The sequence below is a fragment of the Apodemus sylvaticus genome, chromosome 8 (assembly GCF_947179515.1).
Source record: "Apodemus sylvaticus chromosome 8, mApoSyl1.1, whole genome shotgun sequence".
In the NCBI taxonomy this organism is placed as follows: domain Eukaryota; kingdom Metazoa; phylum Chordata; class Mammalia; order Rodentia; family Muridae; genus Apodemus; species Apodemus sylvaticus.
The window spans coordinates 105,518,439-105,541,442 of NC_067479.1; the positions used below are offsets into that span (position 1 = coordinate 105,518,439).

The 23,004-nt window shown below is 48.5% G+C and overlaps 1 protein-coding gene across 4 annotated transcripts; it reads right to left on the bottom strand.

Annotated features, from left to right (window-relative positions):
- Positions 1–471: 471 nt before the first annotated feature.
- On the bottom strand, positions 472–20,805 carry Prxl2a (peroxiredoxin like 2A). 4 transcript variants are annotated; one of them, XM_052190209.1, is made up of 6 exons: positions 20,653–20,805; positions 10,928–11,090; positions 9,265–9,356; positions 5,587–5,727; positions 4,463–4,627; positions 472–1,334 (listed from the first exon to the last, which is right to left on the bottom strand). In XM_052190209.1, exons 2-6 carry the CDS (start codon positions 11,070–11,072, stop codon positions 1,221–1,223), a joined length of 657 nt encoding a protein of 218 aa, XP_052046169.1. In that variant the 5' UTR covers positions 11,073–11,090; positions 20,653–20,805; the 3' UTR covers positions 472–1,220. The 4 variants fall into 4 exon arrangements, with proteins under 4 accessions (XP_052046169.1, XP_052046167.1, XP_052046166.1 ...); XM_052190207.1 differs by having other exon boundaries at positions 10,928–11,107; positions 20,653–20,748; XM_052190206.1 differs by lacking the exon at positions 20,653–20,805 and adding an exon at positions 15,467–15,551 and having other exon boundaries at positions 10,928–11,107.
- Positions 20,806–23,004: the final 2,199 nt, after the last annotated feature.

Sequence of the window (23,004 nt, forward strand, 5' to 3'; positions counted from 1 at the left end):
AACATGAAAGCCGTTACCATATTTAAACATCAAGATCATTATCTAGAGAAGATAGCAAAACTCATAACAAGAATGACAGAATGCAGCAGTGTGCGGCGGTGCATGCTTTTAATCCCAGGATTTGGGAGGCAGAGTTCAAGGCCAGCCTGGTCTATTAAGCAAGCGCCAGGACATCAGTGCTATTACACAGAGAAACCGGCCTTGAAGAATCAACAATAATAACAATAATGACGGAATGCATCTTTTTGGCTAACTTCAGCCACCTTAGGTGACAGTCACTAAGCTCCCCTCCCCACTGCCTCTCCCAGGAGAATATATATTTCTCACCTGTAGCTCATAGTCTGGCTTTTGTTACTCATCACCAGAAAACCCTTGTGTTCTGCTGGGTGTGGTGACTCATGTCTGTAAGACCTGAGCTTAGGAGGCTGAAGCAAGAGGAACTAGGACAAGAAAAACTATGTTCAGAGATGATTCCTGATGCATATTTTTATTAGAGCTGGAGGTGACAGCTTTTCCCAGTGAAACAAATCTCTGTGTCCATAAGGGAAGACCATAAGAAACTTCACTTTGTAATTTACCTTGGTCCAAGAACATAACACAGCAATTGCTTTATGTGGTAACTCTGACTTTCAGCAACAAGTTGTTAATGGAAAACACACCAAACAAAAGGCTTCTATTCTCTAATTATCAAGTCAACCATCAGCTTGTCTTTGTGTGTGTGTGTGTGTGTGTGTGTGTGTGTGTGTGAGTGTCTGTCTGTCTGTCTCTGTCTCTCTGTCTGGGTATCCCACCAGAGCCATGTGCATGTTAGGTAAATGCTCTACCACCGACGTCTTAGCTCTACTTTTCTCAGATTTCAGGTATATATTTTTTTAATTAGGCATGAAAGTAAAATTCACTTCAAATACCAGCACTTAGGACATATTGCTTTGACAGGAGGTATAACATTAAACCTTAAATTTTCTAGATCTTTTCTCAAATAGCTCACTGGTTTGTTAGATTTAACTCTGTTCTGTCTGGAACCTATTTGCCCTACTAGGTCTAAACAGAATGTTAAACACTCTGGGACCTAAAAAGACAATGTTAAAATGCATCACCAATTCCTAATAAATATGGTGCAAGGGGCTCCCAGCACTTGGGCCATGGTGAAAGCACAGCTCATCTGGTGAACACTACACAGGCCCCGTCCCCCCCCAGCCCCAGCCGGCGGCTGTACATGATCAGCTCTTCCCGGAGGCTGGAGTCTGTGGCTTGATCTTCTTGACAGCTTCCAGAACAGAGAGTGGGTTCACTCTGTCTCCAAATTCTTTTTCTCGGTGCTCAAGTAGAATGCCCTATGGGGGGAACAGAAAGGGATGTCAGCCTCCACTCGGAGGTGTTCACTCATGAGACACACTCTGAGCACCAGCTGTCCATCAAGCCCTGTGCTTGGGCAGCTGAGAGCTCAGGTCTGACTCACACCCAGCACCGACCCCTGAGGAGTCCGGTCTTCTGAGGAAGGGGACTGAGGAAGTCATGTCCCTATATTTGTAACACATAAAGCCAGTCATGGTTAATTAAAACAAGGGCATGTGGAAGGCTTCCTGGATGACAGACAGATAAAAGAACAGTCCATCTGAAGAGAGGAGAATGAAAACACAGAAAACCTTACAGGGCAGAGCTCAGGAGCCACCTTGATGGGTGCTGGATGACCATCTGAGAAGGTGGACCCATTCTTTTCTTTAAACCTCGTAAACTGGGGTCACACTTCCAACACACAGAAGCAAACACATCAGGGTCAAGGACATCCTAAAGTCACCCTGAAGTGAAGTGATAGAAGGATGTGTTTGGGATCATCAGTAATCTTCAGTATTCTTTAACTCACTGTGGTATCTGGCCACTTGCCTTAAATTTCAAATAATCTGTAATGTGTCCTGTCATTATAAAGACAAGAAAAAAGAAAAAAGGAGAGGAAGTCCAGTCAGTGAGGGAGCTTGTCCAGCAGAGGCATTTGCCATATGCAGGCCTTATGACCCCAGAGTCATCCCTGGGCCTTGTATAGTGAGGCAAGAGGGAGTCAAATCCTGAGTTGACCTCCACACACACACTCACACTCACACACACACACACACACACAGTCACACACACACACACACAGTCTCACACACTCACACACACACACACACTCACTCACACGCACAACCAATAAATAATAATGAGAAGTCCACCACAGTGGGATGACTATTAGGAAGTGACTAAGGGAACTGCAATTGTTTACTGTGTAAGCCAAATGCAGACAGGGGAAAGTCAGGGCAAGAATGTTTTTTGTTTTTTTTTCTTTTTTCTTTTTCTTTTTTATTGCATATTTTCTTTATTTACATTTCAAATGTTATCCCCTTTCCTGGTCTCCCTCCAGAAACTCCCTATCCTCTCCCCGCTCCCCCTGCCTCGATGAGGGTGCTCCCCCCACTCATCCACTCCCACCTTCCCATGCTGGCATTCCCTACACTGGGGCATCGAACTCCCTCAGGCCCAAGGGCCTCTCCTCCCACTGATGCCTAACAAGGTCATCCTCTGCCACATATGCGGCCGGAGCCATGGGTCCCTCCATGTGTGTTCGTTGGTTGGAGGTCCAGTCCCCAGGAGTTCGGGGTATCTGGCCTGTTGACGCTGTTGCTTCCCCCCATCAGGCTGCAACCCCCCTCAGCTCCTTCAGTCCCTTCTCCAACTCCTCCATCTGGGACAGGGGACGAATGTTTAATGGCATGGGAAATAGTCATCCATCATCACTGCAGAGAGAGAAACCAAGCCAACTGCCACCCAGCTCTGTTCTAGCGAGCTGCCTTAGTACCCGATGGGAAGGTTCGACCCACTTTTCACTATTTTGCTGTTTTTAGATATTCTCTATAGAATACGTATATGGCATAGGCATAAAGAATATACCTAATTTTTTTTTTTTTACAATAACCAGGCTTCACAAATCATTAAAAAAAAAAACCCTCATACCTAGAGGTACCTGACCTAACAGGACTGCAGAAATGCCCTCCAGGAGGAACACGGTGAGTGCTGCTGCCTAGCCAACCCTGCTCACCCACTACCTTGCCAGAGCTCTGAGGACCAACAAACACCACACCTAACAACACCAGGAATGTGCTCACCAGGCCATGAGTACCCAGTGAATCATCACCAGGCAAGAAAAGGCTGGCAGGTGTGCCAAACCCTGCCCTAGAGGCCACCACAGGGGGCCAAGATAAGACAATGAAATGCCACCGGGCTAGAGTAGGAACAAGAGGGGCCACCTTCTAGGGTCACCTAGACCAGGTTATTGAGAACCACTCCTGCAAATAATCTGTACAGGCAGCGGGGTGCTGTCCTTCTGGGTTCCTGAGTTTAATTTCTCCTGCTCCGCGTATCAACCGTGCCTCTGGCTGACTTGTTCCCCATCTCTAGGTCCATTCCTTACATGTAGGTGGGAATGAGGAAACGAACATCCCAGACTGACAGGAAACTATACCTATGGGCACCTATAACAAGGCAGGTGCTTGATGGGCATTACACTTAAGACATTCTAATATATTTACTAGAAATCAAGAAACAGAATTATGTCAAATTAGACACCATTTAATACTAAATCCTAATACAAATAAGAACAATTACCAATGGATTTTTTTTAAAGATTAGAAATTAAGTGTCCTATTCTTTTTTCTTTCATGTTGTGAGATCTAACAATGCAGACTACCGCTGCTTTTCTACAGGAACAAAACGAAACAAGAGAAATCCAACCACACCCTATACATGCTGTATGTATGGTTCCTATGCGGGCTGGTCTCCAGGTGCTCCTTTGGTGACCCATTACTGTCCACAGAGAGCCCCAGTCACCTGCCTCCCAGGCCCACAAGGACTCCATCTGTCTTTCCCATACCCTTCCTCGGGGTCCACACATTGATGCTGGGTCCTCCTTGCCAGAACTCCCTGTTCACAGAAGAATCGGTTTTCTCCCTAGGCACAGTCCTGACAGCACGAGTTCCGTGGGACTCTCTTATACGTTCCCGCCACGCCCCCTCACCAGGCTCCTTCTGTTCCTTCTCCCTTTTTATTTTCCTCCACATCCATCCTCGACGGCTTGGGAACATGCCAATTAAGTATGTTCACAAACAGAATAAATGTGAGCTACCTGGGCAACACTGAAATACAACTTGCACTGGGAAGTCAGACTCAGGCCTCTGCGGTGCCACACTGGGCAAGGTTCACTGGTATAGCTGCTCACCAACTCCCCATCTCAGGTTCACCAACTGCAGTCTGTGCTGCATAGCCGTCTGGTGGCCCGACTGAAGTGCATGTATGAGATGCAAGCCTACAGTAGATGTGTGACCAGTGAGTGACGCGTGCTGGGAGGCAGGACGGAAGACTCTAAATGTGGAGATTCAGTATGGGGTCTCGATTCCAAATACCCATAGGTTTGTAGCAAATACTGAGATCTTACCTGTTTTGCAGGCCCTATCACAAACACTCCTCCGAGGATGAAGCCTTCGCCCTCTAGGTTTCCAGAGAAGCCCCCGTTCCAGGCCCGGAAGGAGTTATACCACACGCCCAAACGGATGAGGCCCATGAACATCATCTTCCGCCTCTCTGGACCATAGAATTTTTTCTACAGAGCAAGGAAGATCCTGCGTGAGCAGTCTGCATGTCTCTCATCCCTAAGAAGGATGCCAAAAGCCAAAAGCCCCAGAGCCTGCTACTTCATGTCTCTTCTGCAGCCTAACACATGTCACTCCTCCCAGGATCACACTCAACTGCCTAGGGAGACAGGAAGCTGCCAGCTCTGACTTCTTTACCAAAAAGGAGAGGAAAAGAAGGGGAAAAAAAAAGAAAGAAAAAAATTTAAATTTAATTTTATGTTATTTTTTGCGATGCAGGGATTGAACCTAGGGCCTTGTATATCAATGTTCGGCAAATACTCTGCCGCTGGGTTCATTCTGCTCTCAAGACAGTTTCAGTCTGAGGAAAGAATATCCCTCACCCCCACCTGCCACCCCCACCATGTGCTTTCTCACTGTCCTTACAACATTCTGTAGGGAGAGAGTACAAGGGAGGTAACTGCCTAAATCGAGGGACGAGGATTTGGCTAAGGGGCAGAGTTTTTTTGTTCTTTCTCACCCTCTTGGGTCAACTGACAAGGAAGGCTTTAGTGAAATGGAGAACAACTTTCAAGAGTCTGACTATGCCATTCGTGGAGAGCTGGGGGACCCTGCAAGCTCAGGGAAACTCAAGGGGAGATCTACCTCCAGCTCCAGGACAGACCCATCCTAGGTCAGTGGTCTCTTCCAGCTGAGGACTAGTCCCACCAGCATGCAGCCCAGGGACCACAAACCCACAACACACTCTTTCTCTCTGTGCTTTATTTTTAATTGTGTGTATATGAGCATCTCTGTGTGAGTGTGTGCATGTGAGCAGAGTGCTCAGAGGTCAAAGGAGGGCATTGGATCCCTAGGAGCTGGAGTGACAGGCCAAGGTCAGCCAGTCAACGTGGTGCGGAAGCTGAATGCGGGTCCTCTGGAAGAACTCTTAAGCAGCAAGGCGTCTCTAAGCCACAACACACTCACTTACCTTTTCATCAAGGAAGATTTCCCCTTTGAAGTAAGGCTGGAAATCCTCCACTTCTCTCTTAACCTGCTCCTTCACCACTGCATAGAGAGGGACACCCAGCTCATCCAACTTGGGCTTCAAGGACATCAGGTCTGCTGCTTCCTGTGGAAGACAGGAAGGTTCAGTGACATGAACTTCCAGAGCTCCATAGCCAAGAAACAAACCATGGTGCGGGGCTGGCACTGAGCAGAAGAATAGAGGTGACAAAATTCCAGAAGCAAGCCAAGCCTATGTAGACCGGCCTACATCTGTCTGAGGTAGATACACTCAGCCACAGGACAGACAGGGTTTCAAGTGCATTTGCCAAGCCAGGCTTTTGGAAAGAGAAGATCGCCCAGGGAGCCTCTTCCCTCTCAGCCAGGACATGATCTCCTACTTTGTAGCTCATTCCTGCACTAGACCAAACTAGCCCAAGGGCCATCGGACATATGCGTGTAGGCCATACAGCAAGTGTGGTCTCCAGGCTTCTGTGCAAGCCTCCCTCTCCCCCAGTTCCTACTAGAACTTTTTTTTCTCTGTCCAGCTCTAGTCTAATCTACTGGAATAGTAACTTTGTTCTGGAAAGATTTCTGCCCCTGCCTACGTCTCAAGCATGTTCTCTGCTCTCTGCCTGTGGCTTTTTTGGCGCTAGGTCTTCATGCCATCATTAAGCACAGTCACTTAGGTTCCTAAGTATGTCTTACTACAGGAAAATCTGTCTTTTGCTTCATAGACATCCCAGTGTCTAGACCATGGCTGGATATATGGATGTTACTAAATATGTGGAGGAAGGAGATGGACAAGGGGAGGCTGTGGCTGTGCTGAGTGGTACAGACATCCCTGGTCCTTGTGAACCATGTGCTGGAAGAATAAACAATGCTCCATGAATCGTGGAAAAGCTTCAACCTTAAGAAGCCTTTTCACATTAGAGGTCATAACTAAAGTACCATCAGGAAGTTCTTTTAAATGTAGCCTGCCCACCTCTGGTATAAATACAGTGAGACACAAGAGCAACGATATTTTCTGTAACAGGAAAAGACAGGAAGAAGTGACAGCACAGCTAGACAGAACAGCACTGATGGTAGCACATTTACCAACAACTCGACGGAGTAACAAAGTTTGACAACAGAAGGGAGGGGCTGTAGTTTCTGGTGTGCTTGAGGACCACCTGCTGGAGATGTGGTTTACTGCTTTCCTGGGCTCTTTTCTCTGGGGATGTCGCTATATAAAGTCATCGAGAGGAACAGAGTCATAGAACTCCTCTGTTGAGTCACTCACACACCTCTATCCACCCACATTTCTGGACAGTGTAAGTTTCCACAAAATGCTGTGCCAGGGCACAGAGCAGAACACAGGAGAGCAGGCTGCAGTCAGTCAGAGCCGTTGCTCCTGGGACCGTCTCTGTGTCACTGGCTCCAACAGATCACGTCAGAGCAGTCTCCCTGGCGGAGTCTGAGGGCCCTCTGTTTACACTCCACCTCCAGGGTGAAAGAAAACAATGAACCCCTAAAGATGGCCAAGTCTAAATGGGCACTGAGATTGCACGGAAACTTAGCTTGCCAGTCACCTGACCTTAAAGTAAGAAGGTCCAGTGTCATCACTGGGTTCTAAATGTGGAGGAGAGAGGAAGAAAGTCAGTGCTGGAGGAATGTGATGTGACAATGACCTGAGCAGTCCTGCTGACTTCAGAAACGGAGGGAGAACTCACAAGCAAAGAATATTGGTGGGCTCTGGAAGGGTGCAAAGACAAAGAAACGGACTTCCACGACAGCTTCCAGGGCAATGCAACCAGACACTGTTTGAGAATCCAACCTCCAGCCCTGCACAGTGATTGACTGCGGTTAAAGCCATCAAACCTGGGACATTTGTCCCCAGCAGTAGTGACTGACAACACATTAAGCACGCAGTCTGGCTTTGTGGCAACCTCTGCACCGCTGTCTCCTCCTCTGTAAAATGAGAATGGTGACAACAGGTTGTGTTTCTAAGAGAACCCCGAGAAGCCGTGCACAGGTCGGGGCTGTGGCTCAGCTGGTAGAGTGCTTGTCCAGCATGCGCCAAGCCCCGGGTTCCATCTCCGGCATCACAGAAAACTGGACCCAGCGGTGCATGTCTGTGATCCCAGCACTCAGGAGGTGGAGATGAGAAGCCCGGAAATCCAAGGGCTACACAGCAAATGAGAGGTCAGCCTGGGCTACATGAGATCCTGTCTTAGATGGAGCTAGAGAACATCATACTAAGTGAGGTAACCCAGACTCAAATGGTGAATCATGGTATGCATTCACTAATAAGTGGTTATTAACCTAGAAAACTGGAATACCCAAAACATAATCCACACATCAAATGAGATACAAGAAGAAAGCAGGAGTGGTCCCTGGTTCTGGAAAGACTCAGTGAAACAGTATTTGGCAAAACCAGAACGGGGAACTGGGAAGGGGTGGGAGGGAGGACAGGGGAAGAGAAGGGGGCTTACGGGACTTTCGGGGAGTGGGGGGGGCTAGAAAAGGGGAAATCATTTGAAATGTAAATAAATTATATCGAATAAAAAAAAAATCTCAAAAAAAAAAGTGCCTTGCAGGTAAGACGTTGCAAAGTGTGTATGCTCAATATCAGTGGATTCTTTATCACACACACACACACACACACAAACACACACACACACACACACACACACACACACACACACAGAGAGAAGCAGAAAGAAATCTCATAGGGTTGATTCAGGCTTCCAGAGAAATCTGAGTGATAATCCTAACGGGCCATGGATGTTACTTGGGAAACTAAATGGTTTCAAGGGTAAGAGAACCCCAGTCCATTTTTCTCCTAGTCAAAGCAATTTTGTCAGACGTTGGGGCCTTTGGTACCACCTGGGCAGTCCATCAAACCACCCTTGCCCTCTCTTTACTCGTTATAGAGTTACCGGGCCACACTCGGGCCACTGTAGAATTCCTGCTGCACTAGCATTTTGTGTTGCAATAACCACAGTTCCTGCCCTGATGTGTGTTCTCTATTAAGGAAATGGCTTCCATTTGAGTTGCCGACCTGGAGACACACTGTAAGTAAGCCTCAGCGTCCCCTGGCTTACAGGCCAAATGTATCCGCACTAATGGTATGCCTGACTCCCCGCTCAGCTGCCCACTCTGTGAGAGCAAAGGGGGAGAAAGAGCAGTTCATGATCTAGAGGGAAATGGGCTACGGTGGGTCCCCAGGAGCGGGAGTGCTCTGAAGAGCCTCCTTGAGGAGGTCCCTGCTTGCCACAGCTTCATCCGAGAGCAGCTGACAGTGACCCGTGAGCGGTCCTGCAGTCTAGACTGTTACTTCAACAAGTGCACATCTATGCGGACCAATAGGAACTCAGGATTTTCTCCTGTTGCTGCCCGGGATTAAATGAAAAGGCAGTGCGTGACATGACTGCTACCATATTGGGCAAAAGGCTCGAGGGACAGAGAAAGTCAGACGTGTGTGTGGCTAACCCCACCAGGATATTTGGAGTTGTTAAAAACAAGATCAGAGCCAATGTCAAAACAAATGCATAGAGCAAATAACAGAAGCATCAGAAATGTCAGAAGGCTCAGAGCACACATAAGCCCTTGGTCCTGATGGAAATACTCCAGACCCACTGCCTGAATGCTTTCCTTCCTGCAGATCCTCAGAGGCACTCACCGCTCGACAGAGGAAGCAGCCTGGCCTCCGCACAGCCATGATCACAGCCCCGTTCTTCTCCCACAGCTCCTTTGCTTTGAATGTCCTTGGTTCTGAGAGAGGAAATAGAGGAAATAGTTACTGTTTCCTTCTGGCCTGCCCAGTCCTTCTTCAGTTGTTCAGATGTTCCAGAATTATATGGAGCTGAGCTTAGCTCAGGACACAGCCTCGGAGGGGACCAGGAGGAGCACTCCATACATAAGAAAAGGTGAGCAGAGACAGGGGGGGACTCATTTTCTCAAGGAGCACTAATAAGGCTTAAGGATCCAACTGTACACTGAAAAGTCCCTCCCCCACAAAAGCCAGCGTTCAACTCCAACATCCAAATTGCGATAGTTTCTAGCAAAACTGAAATTCCTTTTACAGCTGGCAGCATTGGTCAACCTAATAATTCTGTAGAGCCCAAAATGAGTTGTATATTTTGACACCCCTCCCACAAATACTCTTAAAAGCATATTCGAATTAAAAAAAATGACCTAAACCTTTAACTGCAATACTTGCAGTACTTACAAACAGAACAAGGTGGGAAATACCTAGCAATTAAATGCTTGGGAGAATGAGTGTGGACTCATCATAGATTAACCTTAATTATGATAGTATTCCTCAGAGGTATCCACACACTTGTGGGACAAGTGTGAACAAAAGCAGGGAAGAAGGGAAGTGTAGTCAGTCACATGAGGTTTTTAAGCTGGGGGGCTGAAGGAAGCCTTGGCATTTCTCTCTCTGCCCTTTTCTAAAGCGACCTGCCAGGAATGTGAGCCACCACACACTCCTGCCTCTCTAGGGCAGCTCCCTCCCCCACTGACATATGATAATGGATTTTTCTCTGGGGGCACCAGCCAGAGGTCCATCCAATCAGTGAGCCCTAATGTTTACCAAGAACTTCCCCTGCTGAGCCTGGGCACTGCTGTAGAAATATACCAGGCAGGGGTACAGCTGGCCGATGGTGTGGGGCTCTCGGGTCCTGCCACGGACTCCAGGTGGGCCCCTGAGAACAGGTACACAGGCTCCTTTGTCCTAAAATCAGCTCCCCTGCTGCAGCTCCATCCCGGGGCAGGGTAACCACAAAGTATCATCGGCTTCCCAACACCCCTCCCTACCCCCCAGCATCCCCCTTCACAATGTGCAGTTTCCCACGGTGCACCCGCCCTGCACCATGCATTGGGAGCACAGAATGGGGTGAGCAGTATCTCTGGAGCCCATTCCACCCAGACACTTCTATTTATTTTATTCTTTGTGACAATCTCGGAAGCCTTGGAATTCCTCAGAATCCTCTCCGGAATAGCTGGTTTACTAAATGATGGTAAAACATCGTGAAATATTACGGAGCAATTCATCATTGCAGTGAAGGCGCCAGTGACAGAGAGTGGGAAGTGACTTTGATGAGAAAAAGATAAATTAGCCACTAATGCCAAGATCACCTCTATGTGACTACAGAAGCATGGAAAGGAATACAGCGAAATAAAATGATTGTGTTAGGTTGGTACAACTATCGGTAACTTAAAAATCGTTATTAGATTTCTCCCTAATATTGCTTCAAGAAAAAGGGACGATTTTAAGAGGAAAGCTAAAGGAGTTAAGCATGTACCCTGGAAAAGTACTGAGGCCGACAGTCACCCCTTACCTTTCTCCAGCGTTTTCAGGTCTATATCTTCCAAATATTCCAGTGCTGCTTTCCGGGGCTTGGACAGAAACATGTCTGTGTTGGCCAGGAGCAGGGCCACAGCGGCGGCCCCTACGGCTCCCACACCGATGGACCACATACCCATGGTGAAGAAACTTGGGTCCTGGAGAAAAGACATGTCTGGAGATTGAGAAGAAGGAAGATGTTACTGTTCTCACAGGACAGCTGGAATCTGACCTCCTGCCCAAGGCTCCAGTGGGCAACTGGCCAGGGGACCAGAGGAGGAGGGCCTGAAGCAGGGAGAGATGGGACTGCTCAGAGCTGCGCGGCCGCTGGTCTGAGCCCCGTTTGAGAGCTTGGGAAGAGCCCATACACATGCATTTGTGCCCCTAGGAAGAATGGCTGCTGTTTGGGGCTTTCCTTGCATCTCTGCTTCCCTGGGTTGTGCTGCTGGGGGGGGGGGGGGGCTGGGGAGCAGCACAGTTGCTTCCCTCTCATTCCTTCACATCGAGGGTGGCAAGTAGCTTAGCTATCACCTCCCTGGGGAGGAACAGCCTTCTCATCTTCCATCAGAAGATACTTGCTTTGTTACCCTATCTGTCTTCCTCTGGAGTTTAAGAATCTCCCAGAAACAAAGCTGGCATTCTATTCTTCAAAGCCCCAGTGACTGCACAGCAGGGCCTCACTCTGGGGAGACAGGCAATCTTAGTCAATTTCTCCCAGCTGAGAATAGATTTCTCACTTATTATAAAAATGAAATAGGGGGCTGGAGAGATGGCTCAGTGGTTAAGAGCACCGACTGCTCTTTCAAAGGTCCTGAGTTCAATTCCCAGCAACCACATGGTGGCTCACAACCATCTGTAATGGGATCCTGTGCTCTCTTCTGGTGTGTCTGAAGACAGCTACAGTGTACTCATATACACAAAATAAATAAATAATTCTTTTAAAAAAAAAAAATGAAATAGGCTTCTATTAAAAACAAAAGCAAAATCACCACCACCACCACCACCACCAACAACAACAACAACAACAGAACAATTTCAACAGTGCCAATACATAAAACCCCACCTGACAAGAAAGCAGATACCGCCTGAAGCGTACCACCTAGAGATGGCTGTTGTTAAACACCATTATCTTAAGAGGGCAGTGCTTCTGTTGGCCCTCATTCCACCCTAAGATCTCCTGGGTCTTCCCTCACACCTGGCTTGATGCTCAGGTCCCTGGGGACAGAACATTGACAGGAACAGGGACAGGAGTAAGCCACCTAAGGCACTTAATTCCACCTGGCAGGATTTGACCTGGAAGTTTCTCCAAAGACCGAGTGGAGGCTGGGAAAGTCACACAATTGCTGAGACAGGGGGCTTTGAGGAGGAGGACATGACCCTTGGGGGGTGACTTTTGGAAGAAAGGGGTGTAACACCAGGACTGAAGCCAGCTTAGGAAGTTCAAATGTGAGATATGCAATAAAAGAGAGGTCATGTCTAGTGGCCTAGGCCAGTAGCTCAGGTTTTCAACAGGATGAGACAGGAGGATCCTATCACGTTCAAAGACATTCTGGCCAAGTTATTGAGTCTCAAAGCAAAAAGGAGGCTGGGGATCTAGCTTGTGCTAGAGCACTTCCACAGCACGCTGAAGTTTTAATCCTCAGAATCATTAAAGTTAAATTAATCAACCAATTAATTAAAAGGGATGGCCAAATAACTATGACAGCAGAAGAGGAGGAGGGGGAAGAGAAAAAGAAGGAGGAGGAGGAAGAAGCGGAAGAGGAAGAAGAAGACGAAGAAGAAGAAGAAAAGAAGAAGAAGAAGAAGAAGAAGAAGAAGAAGAAGAAGAAGAAGAAGAAAAGAAGAAGAAGAAGAAGAAGAAGAAGAAGAAGAAGAAGAAGAAGAAGAAGAAGAAGAAGAAGAAGAAGAAGAAGAAGAAGAAGAAGAACCCAGTATCGATTTACTTGGAGAAAGGAGGAGGCCAGTGTGGGCGTTTACAGAGTGGTGGCTGCTACTGCTACTCTATCTCTGATTTCAGCTGAGAGGGAAGAAGAAAGACTTAGAAGCACACTAAGTGGTTCTATGGGCAATGGCTCACCACAAACAAGAACTGAAATGGACTCAATACAGTTGAGTGATAAACATGACTTAAACACAATAGAGGTCTCAGGCTCAGCAGGAAAGAACGTTTCACAGGCCTGCTTCCAATTTTTCTTTGGCAAGGTTACACACAACTGGATTATAGTTCACAGAACCATTAGGAGGGAAAGCACCGCTCCCAGACACCTGCTCTAAATAGGAGAGTTTGCGCAGCCCGGAAAAAATGTTGGGACCATTATACCATCTACAACCATTATGGATTATGAGCAGGTTTACATAATTTTGGAGCACATGAGTGCAGTCATCTGGTAAGCATTCCTGTAAGAGGTCAGCTTACATCAACCCTACCAGTGGAACTCAGCAGTGAATTTGGGGGTCCTGGGACCTCCTACCCTACCAACACATCCCCTACTGCACTCTTGGAGGCACCAAGGCTCTATTTCCCCACCACTAAATGACAATATACTATCAACCTAAGTAACAATTTTGGAAAACCTAGTATGATACATGATCCTTAAGGAGACAGAGGCTCAGTTCTCAAAGTATCATAAAAATAAGAAGGAAGGTTAATCGACTTGCAGATAGAGTAAGAACACTTGGGTTATGGTGTCACAAGGAAGGGAGCCAGTCCAGGCAACCACAGGAATAGAGGAAGTGGCTTTGGAATTGGTGTGGGACACAGTTTACAACACGAAAGCTTGACTGGGCAAGGAACTATCGGGCCTAGCACGGAACAGACTGGGAGCCTCTGGGAGAGGAAATCCAGGAGCGGCCTACCTACCCCTGTACCAGCAATAGGGGCTTTATCCAGCCCATTTTCTGACAGCCACCAGAAGCATCTGGGTTTCCTCCTGGCTCTGATGCCATGCTAGGATTTCAAGGATTCTCAGGCCTCCCTAAGACACCGCTTCACTCTGCGTGTCTAAATCTCTGGGGACAGGCCTAGAGTAGAACCACCTTCTAGAATCAACTATCCTCTGCAGGACTTGATGGTGGGCTGAAGGTGCCCTAAGAACTGAGGTTCACAAGGCCCAGAGCCTCCTATCTCCTTACCCCAAGTTCATGAAGCTTGTATTCAAGATGTGAGCTTCAAAGCTACCCAGGCATGATGATTTCCACCCTTGCCCTTACCCCTACTGTGCTCAATACATACATACATACATACATACATACATACATACATACATGAATAAATAAAAATGTAAAAAGGAGTGGCGTCACTCGTCTGAGGAGAACACCCTATCCGGGCTCCCATCCAGTCTTTATCAGCAGGACTGGTGGAGGCAGACGTCTCAGTGAACGGGCTCAGGCTGCCCACCCAGCAGGTGGCTTTTCTGCTGGTGATAGGCAATGAAAACTCATCGCCAGAAGTACCAAGCTTCCAGAACTCAAAGCAACTCCTGGCAAATCTCAGAATGGATGCCATGGCAGCGTGCGGCCCAGTCTCAGCAGACCCTGAGTCTCAGCAGACCCTGAGTCTCAGCAGACCCTGAGGCGCCTACTCCCACTCCCACAGAGGGGATGGGGAGAGAGGTTTTAATAACTAGATAGAACTAGTGCTTTTCCACATGTGCCTCTAAGACCACTGACCAGCAGAGCATGGAGGCCAGTAACCCCGAATTTCTAAATGTCACTTGACATATCTGGCTTAAGTTTATTCTCTCAATTGCCGCGTGAAGCGGAGGATATTCTCTCTGCAGGGGGCAACGCTAAGGTTCTGAGCTTAGTAACTTCCCTTCTGTCACAGGACCAGCAGGTAGAAATCCAGCCATCCATAGTCAACAAGAAGAGCACTCCAAAGCATAGTCTTTCTGATGTCACACCTGCCCTCACCACACATTCAGAAGTGGATCTGTGGAGGCCAAGGACATGACCCTCCACCATCGTCGGGAGAATTTCAAGCAGGAAGCTCATCGTATTCAGTCAACAAATGCAGCTCCACTATGTCCTCGTCTAAAGGAAATTTACCATAGACCAGCTGTCCCTTTTCTTTTCTCCCTGTCCCCTTCCTTTAAAAGGGGGTCAGAAGAGAACTGCAAGGGTGTTTACAGAAGAGCCAGCCCCCACCTGACAGCTATACTACTCAGCTCCCGAGGGGGAGCTTTATCTGATCCCCATGTCTCCCGGAAGGTGAAGCTGGATAAGACTGTAAATAAGCAGCAGCTGTAAGAGGTCCCCCGAGTGGCAGCTTTGGTCTGGAGAGAGCTGAGGGTGGGTAGAGGGAAGCCAGCTGGACTCCCCTAAGCCAAACTGCTGCCATCCTCCCCAGGCTCATTTTCTGAACTCCAAGATGAAGGAGTGACACAGTTCCTTAGACTCCAGGGGCATCCTCTGAGAGCAACACAAACAGCTTACCCTGGAGCTCCAACATTCTTGGCCCACCTGCCGGTTCAGCTCGGTGCCCTTCCCCTAAAAACCCATCCTTCAGCAGGACAAACCTGGGAGCAGCACTCACCATGCGCGTGCGGAGTCCACACCTCTGCCTCTGCTTCTACCCACAAAGGACTCTGACCCCCAGGCTGTGTGTGTAGGCAGGGTGACCAGGCACAGGGAGGGCTGGGGGTGGAGCTCTGGAGTCTTGCCTGGGCCCCTAAGCTTAGCCACTCCACAGGCAGGCAGGACTGGGCCACACAGAAACCCTGGGGGCTCCTTCAGCTGCCAATGGATAATCTCCAGAAAGCATCAAAGTGGCCAGCTGCCAAGGCCCCCTAGCTCTTCAAAAAACTGAGCAAAGTTTTGAGTCATTTGCAATTTGCAGTCATGCAGACTGTAACATTTCTTAAGTGCCAGCAGACTCCCGTTCGCTATGGGTCTATACTCAACCAGGCCCTTAGGACAGTCCACACGCCACACCCGGCATCAAAGGGACAGGTCCTTTTGTCCAAGGCTCTTTGCCCAGCCTGCTCTGTACCCAATCCTTACCCTACACCCAGGCAGTCAACTGGACTGCCAACGATCCCTACCTGGTTATCTATTCATCGCTCCTTTTCGTCTCTCTTCACAGCGCACAAAGGCGCATGTGAGTTCACTTAGGCATGGGTCCTGTGATCAGATAGAGCCTGCAGGTGGCAATGCTTTCAGGAAAGAGTGTGAGCAAAAAGTACTGCTTATTCTGGATCTTCTTTTTTTCTTTTTGGAGGGCAGAGGTTTCGAGCCAGGGTTTCTCGGTGTAGCCCCGGCTGTCCTGGAACTCACTCTGTAGACCAGGCTGGCCTTGAACTCAGAAGTCTCTGCCTCCCATGTGCTGGGATTAAAGGTGTGCGCCACCACCGCCAAACAGACAAACAAACAAACATATGAGCTCATATGAGGCAGACAGAATTTTGACTGGTAACATGTAGGGCAAAGAAAGGAAAGTCAGCTCTAGGTCTCTGGTTTCCTGGCTGGATACTTGTGTCCTTCACTGTCTAGGGAGTGGTAGAAGTCAGAGGTGGGTGGAAGTCACTTTTGCATAAACTGCAACAGATCCATCTAACGCCCACTACCCGGAAAATTTGAGTCAGAAACAGGAACAGGGACTTGGAGGGCATTGCTAAACCAGTGGGTGAACTATTGGAAGTAGGTAAGGTCACCCAGGAAGGATGGATAGGTTCAGAGAAGCCACTTTACGTGGCAAACCCTGTCTTGAAAGCATTGCCAACTGAAGACTTTACCTGATTATACAGCCCATGCATATGCGAACGTATGCACGTCTCTGCACACTGTGAAAAACAGGCCTCGTATGTTGTATTTCGGTTGTCTGTCTGACTTGACGGTACACAGAGGGCCAGGGGCATTCTGGCTCCAGGGTAAGCTGTTTGTGTTGCTCTCAGAGGATGCCCCTGGAGTCTAAGGAACTGTGTCACTCCTTCATTTTGGAGTTCAGAAAATGAGCCTGGGGAAGATGGCAGCAGTTTGGCTTAGGGGAGTCCAGCTGGCTTCCCTCCTGCATCCACAGAACTTCCCAAGGATGTGCTATCTGTAATGTAGGTAATATAATGGACATGTAACACATCAAACCACAAATGAAGGGATTTGAATTTTACTCTTGAAATTTCACAGTGGAGCAAAGTTGGAAGGAGTTGTTGCTACCCAATTTTACCCGTGTGAAAGCTCATTCTGAACACTGCCAGCCTGGCGTTAGAGAAAATACTCAAGCTTGGGACGCGCCCTTGCGCTGATTCCCAGCTCTGCTGCTCTCTGGCAGGGTGAGCTGACATAGCTGAGGCCGAGGGTACTCACTGAACAGGAAGAAGGAACTCGAGATCCCCTGTCCCCACGCTCACACCCAGGCTCTGCAGCACCCAATGACTGCACCTACAGGGAGAGCCTTGAGTGTACCCAGCACTACAGATTTCCTTCTTCATGAGCACAGTGAGACTGGCACACACTCACTGAAGTCAGATGCTTGTTCAAAGAGCTGCCTCTAGGCAGGAACCGATAAAGTCTTAACAAAACAAAAGCATCAGCAGTGGGTGGGTTAACTCCCTTCTGAAACGTGTAGGGACAGCAAGAAATTCGAAACATCAAGGGAATACCTGCCCTGCCCAGCCTCACCCAGGGATTCTTCCCATCTCAGAAAGAGCTGGCCTGAGGCAGACCCAGGGGATGGAAGAAAGGAAAAGGAGGGAAAGCAAGACAGAAGAGGCACAAGACGTCCTTGGCGCAGGTCTTCAGTGAAAGACTGGAAAAATGGCTCCCCACCTCTTCTTTACCATCCCGCTCTTAACGTCCTTGGCTCTTAAAGTTGTACTTCAGTAACCCCTTCATTGAGTCAATGAAGAGCTAAGACCCAAAGAAGCTGGCTAGCCCAAAGTCACATGGGTAAGAATGGCATCAGTGTCTATGTGGAGACTCGGGTTTGGGTCTTCCAATTCCCACGCCATAAGAGCTTACTGTGCTTTGGATTCACAGGTCCTACACAGCCTGCCATGAACCAGGCACCCAAAGCTTGGACATTATGCACATACGTTGACGTCAGATACAGTCAGTGCCGAAACCTCATCATTGGCCTGGAACAAACTGAGAGCAAGATTTCTCTGAATATGGCCTGGTGTCTGGAGAGAACTCCAGTCTCTCACAGGCCCAATCCTTGGCAAGCAGCTCATAAACCAATGCCAAGTGTTTTCTTAAGGACCATTCTGCCCATTCTCTGCTGAGAAGCTATTCTGCATTTTTTCCCCTACACCCAGTGTCAAGGCCCTGTTAATGCTGAATGCCATCGAAAATGCCAGCTTAGTGGTTACTGTCACAGTGAGAGACAGCAGAGAAGCCCCCACAAGCTCCCGTGGAACTGACCACTGCAGTGACCTGCACTCATCTGCCACAGTCAGTTCTGTTGTCTGGGGTGAGTGCCCACCCTCTATCCCGCCCTTCACCGAGACACTAAGAGTCAAATGTGAGCATATATATGATCAGAGGAGAATAAGACAACACATTTAGAGACTGAGCAACAGAGGTACGACTTAGAGTGAAGGGTAGAGCTGGCTGGGAAGTCCTGTCCTAGGAGAAGTGGTGCCCTCCAGAGACTGGGCATTCTGCTGACTTTCAGCCTCTTGCCTCCACTTAGGAGACCTGCTCTCTCCAGTCGTATGAATGTGGACAGGAAGACGAGGACAAACCTCCAAAAGACACTGGGTTCTAGCAACCAAATCCTAATCCCATTCTTGCCCCGAGACTGTTTTCTTGTTTATTGCCTCCAGATCTTCTAAAAACCAAGCGGCACTGTGGTGGCACATGTTTCGTAAGAATAACACGAAACACAGCAGTGCTCCGGGAAACTGAAAAGGCTTCGTTACGGTTTTCATTTTCTTACTCTTTTTCTTTCTTAAAAAAAGACAATGTCTTGCTATGAGGCCCAGGATAGCCTAGAACTTGCCACCTTCCTACCTCAGCCTCCTTAGAGCTAGAATTTTAGGCAGGGACCACCCCACTGGGTGGTCATTATCTTTTGCAGGGTTCAGTTTCACTCACTGTCCTAGGGGGGGTAAGCCAGACACCAAATATGGAATGGTTTCTCCAGCAATGTCACTGCAAATCAGCTTTCTGGGTGGAAGGAAGCTCCAGGTCTCAGGGGAGTTCTGCCTTCTGCCCGCATTCTCCACAGCACATACTTGGAGTTAGCTCTTTGGTTCTCCCACACTGCTCTTGGTAGTGCCAAAGGCAAAGGTGACTGCTCAACTGCAATCTCCCTTGGCAGAGGTCACTGAGCTAGCTCATGGGTGAGGCTGGCTCCTTCCACAGCACCTCTGGACAGTTCCTGCCACATAAGCCTCTGTCCAAACAGACTCTGAACTTAGCATTTCAAAGAAGCAGACAGCCACCTAGCAGGAGGTGGTGCTTTTAATCTGAGATACGAACGAAGTCTGGGCATGCCCCTTAGAATTCCAGACCTGACCAAAACTTCTGGTGCCACTCGAGTATGAAATGATCATTGCAATCCCAGAAATCAGGAGGCAGAGACGGAAGGGGTGCAAATTCTAAGAAAGCTTCTGGGAAATTCAAAGCTACTCTGAACTACCCCCTGCCCCCTCAAGAAGAAAAGGGGAAAGAGGTGGGGTATGAATGCTCTGTGCCCCACCCCCAACAACACAAAGGGTCTCAAGGAAGGAAACTAAGGAAAAGGTGGAACCAAGAAGAACTGAGTCCAGTACCTGCAGGTTGTATGAGCCTGGATCCGCCATGTTTCACATCAGCAAAACAGGAACAAGTTCTTAATCACCTTCTACAGAGATGAATCACTGGAGATGCTCTAAGCTCTTTACAAAGACTGCCAGGGATGTTAAATTCTTACTTATTCTTGGATTAGTAATCACCCCAAATATTTGAAACAAAGGATTTTCTGATGAATATCTTCTGAGGACTCAGGGTGTGCAGTATGAACCCCAGTTTTGTCTCCAGGGATGGGCCAAAGCAGAAACATATAAGACTCTGTCTTAGACTCCATGACAATGCCTTTCAAAATAAAAATCCAAGGACTATCTTTTCACATAAATCACTTACCAAGTTCTAAGAAAAAAAAAAAGTTAAAGTAAAAATAAAAGCGAAGACCTAGGTAACAGGGCTGCGATATCACAGAAGGCACGGTGGCAGCGGGACTCTGGGAATGTTCCCTCCCCATGCAAACCCTGCCAGGTTGGACTGTAGCTTTCTTTGCTCTCCCTTGGGTCATTTTCACCAACTCCAACAACCTAACAATCCTGGAGCTCTGATCATCTCATTACCACACCGCAGCAGCGTTTTGAAACTTACAACTGAACTTTCTAAGTCAAAGGTTTGCAACCTTTGGAAGAGAAGGAGGAACAGGTGTCTCGGAAACTTTCTCACAGGTCACCCCAACACCCACATTGGATGGATAGCCCTCCCTGCGAAGTGGGACAAGCGTTCTTCCCCCCCGCCCCCGCCCGCCAGTCCTCTGTCCCAACAATTCAAACATCTGAGTGCAAGTTGGACAAGAGTTTTTCTGTCCTCTGTCCCAACAATTCAGACAGCTGGGTGCCGCCAGCGCCATTCGGGACGAGGGTCTCTGGACCCCAAGCCTGGAGTCTGTCCCGATCGCTGTGGTGGGCTGAGGGCACAAAGGACAGCGGAACCTGGAGAGGACCCGGCCGCATCCTCCATCCAGCATCCACTCTCCGCGGCCCCGCCTGCCTCCATGCTCACCTGTGTTTTAGGGACCCCGCCTCCGTGGACCTCACTGGCTCCCTGAGCTGCGCCAGCCAGCGGACGGAGGGACGGACGCACGGACGCAGGTGTCTCCTCCGTTGTAGCGCAGCCTTGAGCGCCCGTGCGACCGACCAAGAGCCCCCGCGCCTGCGCAGCTCAGCGCCTACGCCACCACGCCACTTTCACGTGACAGACACGCCCCCGCAGCTCCGGACCGGGACTGCATAGAGCTTGGGTCGCTTTAGGGTCGTTCTTTGCTCGCTGATTTCCACGGTGCTAGTTTGGAAGTAGCGTGGCTGTGTGTGTGTGTGTGTGTGTGTGTGTGTGTGTGTGTGTGTGCTGTCATAGCCAGAAGCAGGGTGTGCGTGTGTGTGTGTGTGTGTGCTGTGCTGTCATATCTAGAAGCAGTGTGTGTGTGTGCGTGTGCGTGCGTGTGTGTGTGTGTGTGTGTGTGTGTGTGTAGCAGCCCCCAAACCCCATAAAACTTAGATGTCCCAGTGTCTGTCTTCACCCCATATTCTTCACCCCCAAATGCTGGTTATCAGAATGAAGAAAACCCGCTGAGAACTGGCTCTAAGGATAATACCAGCTCTAAGCAACCCTGTGACAGGCTTGTCTTTTACTCTTTCGGGGTTGCTTGTATAATGTAGCTCAGACCGGTCTGGAATTGTTCACCCTCCTGCCACAGTTCCCCAGGTGCTGGGGTCACAGGCATGCACCGCCATGCCTGGCTTTCACCCATTTTTCTCTCTCCCGTAATAAGTGTTCATTACTGTCGTATAAAAGCTGTAGTCTGAAGAGCAGTTTCAGAGACAGGATTAACTGCCTCACAGAGAAGAGTTAAATATGGGGGTGGGGAGAGACAGAGGTAGAGAGAGATCACAGAGCAGTTTGCAAAGAAGTATTACAGCAGCCAGACAGGCACACTGGTCAGAAATGGTCATCTGTGTGTGTTGGGGATGCATGCATGTGTGGGAACACCTGGTGAGAGGTCTAGGCTGTCCTGGGCCATCACTGCCCTCCTCTCAAGTTTCTCACTGTAAGAAGCAAGACTCTTGCTAGGTAATAACAAATTCAAGATACTAGGGAGGATGAGACAGTTTTTATTTTACAATCTTGTAGAACTGGGTGTTACCCTAGACAAAAGGTTAAAAAAAAATGTTGGCCCGCCAATTTGGTTTGCTTCTTACAATCCTGATCATGAATATCTCTTCCTCTCTTCCACATCATCAGGGTGCTTTGGAGAGTTACAGTCATTCCTGCTCAAAAGCATCAGCCCCACACCAAATCTCCCTCCTCTAGAGCAGGAGACCCTGCCCTGCTTTCCCGATATATGTGTGGCTTAGTCAGTGGTGGTCCTAATTAGGGTTACTAATGCTATGATGAAATATCAGGAGCAGAAGCAAGTTGGGGGGGGGAGGGTTTATTTGACTTACACTTCCACATCATAGCCCATCCCTGAAAGAAGTAGGGAGGGACTCAAACAGGGCAGAAACCTGGAGGCAGAGCTGATGACCAGACTGTGGAGGGGTACTGTCTGGTGGTTTGCCTACATTCTGTTTGCATGAAAGGATTTTCCCAGTTGAACCTCCCTCCTCTCCAGGCTCCAGCGCGTGTCTGGTTGACATAAAATTAGCTATTCCAGCAGTAAACTAACTTTCCACCCTAAGATAAACAGAGCACTTAGGCTAATAAGTGTTATCTGACAGCTGGGAAAGAGCAGACTTCTTGTGCCTCCTGATAGATTGGAATGGTTTATTATACTCAGAACCTGGAGCTAGGTTGGTAGCCAACAGGCTGCAGTGAGCCTTCTATTTCTGCCCACCGCAGCGCCGAGATTCCAAGCCTGTATTCTTGCCATCACATCTGGATTTTTTTACTGATACCAAGGGTTTGAAATCAGGTTCTCATGCTTGAGCCAAAAGTGCTTTTACCTGCTGAGCCACATCCCAACCCCAGGAGATGGTCGTCTCTGAGTAGTGCTCCCCCTACCCTCTTCACCTGGGGAATACCTAGTGGTGTACAATATTCAAAGGCTTTCCAGATTTGTCTCCCAAGTTTGTAGCCAATCTCACATTCCATATAAATGTCTGGCAGTATTCAACCCAGAGAGTCTGTTCATGAGCTCTCCTGAGCCACATTATGAGCATCTTTGTTTCACATCTGGGATCCCAGAGCCTGGTCCTAGAATAGCATCCAGATGAACCTGGGAGGTTTGTGGAAAAAAAAAAAGGTCTAAACAGAGAATGGTCATTAGCCTGAGAGATCTGACCTTTCACAGAAAAGATTTAGCATGATTTGGTACATCGTGAGCGTACTTATAAAATACCAGCTCACCACCACTCCCAG

What these genes read in the sequence shown, in the direction of transcription:
- Prxl2a (XM_052190207.1), bottom strand. Translation starts at nt 11,105, where the DNA reads ATGTCTTTTCTCCAGGACCCAAGTTTCTTCACCATGGGTATGTGGTCC. An exon ending in CCTGAAAACGCTGGAGAAAG is followed by an intron (nt 9,357 to 10,927) that starts GTAAGGGGTGAC and finishes TTCCTCTCTCAG; the next exon opens with AACCAAGGACATTCAAAGCA. An exon ending in GCTGCTTCCTCTGTCGAGCG is followed by an intron (nt 5,728 to 9,264) that starts GTGAGTGCCTCT and finishes TGTCTTCCACAG; the next exon opens with GAAGCAGCAGACCTGATGTC.